General features: G+C 41.0%; 1 protein-coding gene across 2 annotated transcripts in view; it reads left to right on the top strand.

Annotated features, from left to right (window-relative positions):
* Window positions 1-6,000, top strand: part of mcur1 (mitochondrial calcium uniporter regulator 1) — a 28,273-nt gene continuing 22,273 nt past the window's right edge. The window contains exons 1-2 of one of the 2 annotated variants that reach the window (XM_052016781.1): window positions 1-235; window positions 3,514-3,627. In XM_052016781.1, the coding sequence (XP_051872741.1) occupies window positions 10-235; window positions 3,514-3,627 (340 nt within the window). In that variant the 5' untranslated portion in view covers window positions 1-9. The remainder of the gene's footprint in view (window positions 236-3,513; window positions 3,628-6,000) is intronic. The other variant, XM_052016782.1, reaches the window with a different exon arrangement.

The raw sequence follows: 6,000 nt of genomic DNA, 5'->3' as shown, positions 1-6,000 counted from the left end.
TGGGCAGTGATGACGGTGGCGTGCACCAGGAGATGGCGGCTGCTGCCTGCCTCGGTCGCTGGACCTTGGGCGGTGTCCTGTCTGCAGCTTGCAGCGGCCGGGCTCCGGGTCGCGGCGGCTCGGGGAGGAGGTGATGTCGTGCGCTCTGGGGGAGAGCGGCAGCCGGGCTGCGTGCAGATGTTGGGTGGGAAGGCCGGGGTGGAACCTGCGGTGGGCCCCAGGCTGATGCAGAGAGGTGAGTGGGTTCCCGGCCCGCTTCAGGGGAGGGGGAGGAAGGGGAGACACTCCCCCCCCCCGCCGCTCTCCCCCCCCCCCGCCGCTCTTCCCCCCCCCCCCGCCGCTCTTCCCCACCCCCGCCGCTTCCCCCTCCGCCCCCCCCGGCCCCGAGCCCGCCGCTTCCCCCCCCCCCCCCCGGCCCCAAGCTGCAGCCTTCCCGCACCCTCCCCCCAGGGTAAGATGAATGAAATTCAGGGTAAGATGAGTGAATGTGTAGAAGTTGTTCCGTGCTGATGATCTGAGACTCGTTCTTTGTATGTTGTCATTTTGTTCCATGAAGCGTTCAGATATGTAGAAAAAGGGAGTGTTCTGTTTTCCCTAGCATAGTGTATTATTCAGTTTGTTAATTTACTCAGAAAGTGAAGACTTTTATTTTGGCTTTCTGGGCGACCAAGTTGTATACCAAGGTCACTGGGCACAGAAAGAAGTATGTTTCCATTTGTTTTTATATACTGCAATTTACATGAGCTAACACTCTCTGACCAGGCACAGTAAATTAACACATAATCTGTGAATATTGTAGATAGGATAGAGTAATTGAGGTTTGCAAATTAGGTTGGAAGGCTAAATGCTCATAGGCTCATTCATTTTAGTTCTCCAGTATATTGACCAGCAACAAAGGAATATTCATTTTGATACAAGACATGAGTTAGCATGTGGCACAGTTTCTTTAATCTGGACGTGCAGTAGGGGTGCATTTAAAAAAAAACTTTCAGAACTGGAAGAAGAGTTTAAATGTTCAGTGAATAATTGGATTATGCAACCATTTTTACAAAGTCTGGAGTAGATCTGTCATTTCTGGAAATATGGTGATATTAAAGTCCAAACACTAATAATGTAGCATTCTCCCAATCAAGTTAAGGCATTGAGTCATGATCTTTAATCATTTTATAAATTCATTTAAGGGACATGAGCATGGCTGAAAATATCAGTCTATCCTTTCTGAGATAGTCATTAACTTCTGCAGGTGACCTAATCAATGTTCTCCCATGGTGCTATTTTGGTAGGTAATTCTAGGATTTTGACCCAGTCACAATGAAGGAACAGTGATATATTTTCACATTTGGTTGATGTCACTTGGGAGTATCACTACTTGCAAATACTTTTCTGGGTACCTTGCTGCATTGGAGAGGTGAAGTCAAAGTAGCCTTGACAAATAAATGCAGTGCAATTTGTAGATGGTGCACACTACAACTATGATGTACTGGTGGTGGAGAGAGGGTATATTTATTGTCGTGGATGGATTATTGGTGAACCATCTTGAATGTTGTTTGATCTACATTTATCTGGGCAAGTGGGAGTATTTCCCTGCAGTCCTAACTTGTGCCTTGTAGAAAGTAGAAAGGCTGAGGGGTATCAAATGGTGCCTCATGTTCCACATTGTCAGTTATAATGCACATTAGTTGAGACATTGACAAAATTTGAAATGAGTATTTTCATTGATTTAAAGTTAAACTTGCATAATTCTGACATGTTTTTGTGATTAATTGGCAAACCCTACCTACAGAATAACAAGGTTGCTGGTTAAGTCACACCCCTAGGCTTGCGGTCAAACCTGTCCAAGCAACTTAATGTTTAAAAAAGAACTTCTACTAAAAATTGAGCTAGAATACAGAATTAATTTGGTAATCTTATTTTAATTCAATTAAATTAAATATACTTTGTTTCCCTACCTCTTGCAGCTATTCTTAATTAAAATGAATGGACTTGCGAGATTCGGTGGCAGAGCATAAACAGCATACCACCTTTGACCTGCCTCACGTAAGTTGGGGTCTGCCACCTAGCTCCAGTTGTTTAATTCCCTGGTTAAATGGCAATGTAGAATTTTGTGTACAAGTTTGGCTTTGCTACCTAAGGAAGGATACATGTGCTATAAGGAATGGGGCAGAAGTTCACCAGATTGATCCTTGGAGTGGCAGTCCGTCCTATGAGGAGAGATTAAGTAGACTGGGCCTGTACTTGAGTTTGGAAGAATGAGAGGTGATTGCATTGGAATGCACAGAATTCTTATGGAGCTTGACAGGGTAGATGTGGAGGTGATGTTTACTCTGCCTGGAATATCTTGAACCAGGGATGCGCCTTAAAAACAAAAGAGGGGGTTGACTGCTCAGGGCAGATGAGGAGAAATTTCTTTATGCAAACAGTGGTAAATCTTCAGGATTCTCTATCGAAGAGGGCAAAGGAGGCTTAATCATAAGCATTTCCAAGACTGGCTTATTTTTGGATATTATTAAGGGAATCGAGAGAGATAGGGTCAGTGCAAGAAAGTGAAAGATCAGTCATGGTCTCACTGAATGGCGTAGCTGGTTCACTCTCCCACTATTTCATTTATTCTTTTGTATTGGAGTCCCAAACCTTGTGCAGTTCTGGAGGTTGGTGCTGACATTTCTGCATGGATAGTTCCTCAGAAGATTCATGCCATTATATAGAATTACTATAATTTCTTCCTGTTGGTATATTTATCTGCTGCTAGGTTTCACTATTTGATCCTATGGTAAGGAAACAAATTGAATAACAAATTAGAGGATCCTGCTCTTTTGAAATGGTTATTTTCACCAAGTATGCAATTTTTATTTTTTGTGTATCTGCTGGTAGGCCCCTTCCATAACCCTGCCATTCCTGCCCTTTACCCCATACTCAGTAATCAAGCATCATTTTCCTGTGGTTGTATGGTGCTGAAAGAATTCTGTGCTGAAAAACATGCAATCATCCATGAGATGTTAAATCAATACCCAATTTGTTACCTTCGGGTGAATGTAAAAGAACTCAGCATTATTTTTAAGAGCAGGGAAGTTATCTTTGGGCACTATTTATCCCTCAACCTGCCTATACCACCACCTCTGGTAGCTCGTTCCATATAGTTGGAGCAAGGTGATCGAGGCAGGTACAATTACAACATTTAAAAGACATTTGGACAGGTTTAGAGGGATATGGGCCAAATGCAGGCAAATGGCATTTGCATAGATAGGCATTTCTGTCAGCATGGAATGTTTGGGCCGAAGGGCCTGCTTCCATTCTGTACAACTATGAATTTGTGATGCCTTTGAAATAAAGGAGCTGGTCATTATCACACTGCTGCTTGTGGAAGCTTGCTGCGCATAAATTGCGGCCTTGTTTTCTCCCCAAAGGACATCTTTGGTTGTAAACCATTTTTAATTATTCTGGAATGCACCTGAAACACACTATATAAATGCATTCTTTTTTCTCTATCTAAAACTTGTTTCATTTTTATTTTAGGCATAAGCATGTCAGTGGCATCTTTGCAATATAATTCAAGAAAAGTGTCTTCGTTGGAAGGTCAAAAATTCTATTTTGATACTCATGCAGTTGTGCGACATTTGGAAGAATGTGGTAAATATAATTTTGCTACATGTTTTCTGCTAACTTTTTTTCATTTTACCACCATATTTGAAACCGTTTTTCCAAAAAAAAACAATTGTCATCAGAGTGATATAGATTCACAGCTAAGATTGAAAGCAAGTGAATTCTTAAACTAAGATCTGCACACATTAGTGAAAAATGATCTTTGATGTTGAATCCATAGTCATTTCCATTTGAGGGAATAAAATCCAAGCTATTCTAAATACTGCTTCAGCTGGTATTCATGGTTGTGAATACTATACAGAAACTTATATTTAAAAGCATTCGACCACATGTTGGAATTAATTCAGACTGCAGTTTCTATTTCTGAAACTAGACAGGTTGTATATATTTGTGAATTCCAGCCATGATTTAAACAATATATTCATTAGTTTTGGAGAATTATTTCCTTTACAGTGTACATTTTCACTCTCTAACAGTCCACTTGCAATAATTCAATTAATTTACACTTAAAACAAAATGTCCCTTCATTTGTAAAAGGCATTCAGGAGTAGGCTGAACATAATCTGCCATAGACTCAAAGGACTGAATGACTTCCTTCTGTGGCATCACAATTGTATGTTTTTATGATTTGGAATCAAATCATGTGCAATAGCAAGCTATTTTCAGTTCCTAATCTCTACCTCAAATAATTAAGCTGTTGAGTATTGTTGAAGTCTTGAAAGGAAGGGACTTGAATTTGTATAGCATCTTTCATGACCTTGCCTCACCTCTTTGTGTTTTACAATTAAATGCATTTTGAATTGTGATGATTATTATATTGTGGGGAACTGTGGTGGCCAGTTTTGTGCACATCACCAAATGAGCTGTTTTAGTGAGGTGAGTTGAAGTGTAGGTATGTTCTATAGCAGTAGGAGGACCCCCCAGCACCTCAAACTATAATGGGATTATTTATTGTACCTGAGATAGCAATTGGAAGTTCAATTTGACGTATCCAAAACAAGGCACCCGCAATATTCCCTCAAGGTTGCATGGGGTTCAGTGCTTAAGTCAGTGGATTGGGGCTTTAACCCAAATCCTTCTAACTCTGAGGCAAGACTCCTATCACTTATCAAAGGCTTAAAGTGTAACAATTTAAGAGTTGTGAGTTTGTCTAGAAATTAGACCCTTATGTTATTTCTTAATAGATATTTAAAAACACTAACTATTGAGTAGTACATTTTGCACCCTGTTGTATTTTTGTGCAGCAGTGGCATCTGGTGAGATTAAAAACTGCCACACTGGTGCTCTTGACAAAGTTAAATGCAGGGGATTAATTGTATATCAGTGTTTGTCTTTAAGAGCAAACTAATTATTGCCAGAACGCTGGTATTTTGTTTGCTAATAGTGATTGGACTTTGTTCTTGTGTCACTCTCAAACAAAAATGGTGTTGTTGGAAGATGGAGGAAAACCTCCCTACTCTTGTAGTATCCCATTTTCTACCTTCACCATCTGATGAACCTATGCTGCCGCCTTCAGGGATCCTTGGACTTGTATTCTAAGTACTTTTTGTTCCTCAATACTCCCTAGAACCCTAGCATTCCTTGTGCAAGTCCTAACCTTATTGGTCCTTCCAAAGTGCATTACATTGTACTTACCAGGATTAAATTCCATCTGCCATTGCTCTTCCCTTCTTACCAATGGATCAGTATTGTCCTGTAGTCTATGACTGTACTTAAAATGTATATAGCGAGCATTAAGGGTCCTAGTCCTGATCCTGTGGTACATCACTGGTCACTGCCTTCCATTCACAAGAAACAGCCCTCCACCATCACTCTCTACTTTCCATTACCAGTCCAATTTGCTGTGGATCCTATATGCTCTAATCTTATCGATCGGTCTCCCATGTTGTATCTTGTCAATGGCGTTACTGAAGTCCATGAAGACTGCATCAACTGTATGGCCCTCGTCAATAAATTTTGTTAGCTTTTCGAAAAATTAAATCAAATTGTTCAGACAGGATCCTCCCCTTAACAAAACCATGCTAAGTATCTTTGTTTAAGCCCTGGCTCTCCAAGTGCAGATTAATCTTGTCCCTCAGAAATTTTTTCAAACAACTTCCCTACCACTGATGTTAGACTCATCAGCCTGTAATTATCTGCCTTATTCCTGCTGCCTTTCTTGAATAAAGGTACCAAGTACACTATCCTGCAATAACCTTGAGCTTTGCCTGCGGTCAGCAACAATTTAAATATCTCTTGTCAGGGTCCCAGCAATCTCCTCCCATGCCTCCTATCACAGCCTGGGATTCTTATCACAACCAGCCAGTGCCTCAAGGGTGGAGGAGAGTTGCATGTTATTCAGTGATGGAAGAAATGAGATACTACTGTAAATACAAGGTGTTGTCCCTTCCAGCTAAAGAA

This window comes from Pristis pectinata, chromosome 5, assembly GCF_009764475.1.
Source record: "Pristis pectinata isolate sPriPec2 chromosome 5, sPriPec2.1.pri, whole genome shotgun sequence".
Classification (NCBI taxonomy): domain Eukaryota; kingdom Metazoa; phylum Chordata; class Chondrichthyes; order Rhinopristiformes; family Pristidae; genus Pristis; species Pristis pectinata.
Note: the sequence above shows the minus strand (reverse complement) of the source record. Positions and strands in the feature narration are given on the sequence as shown.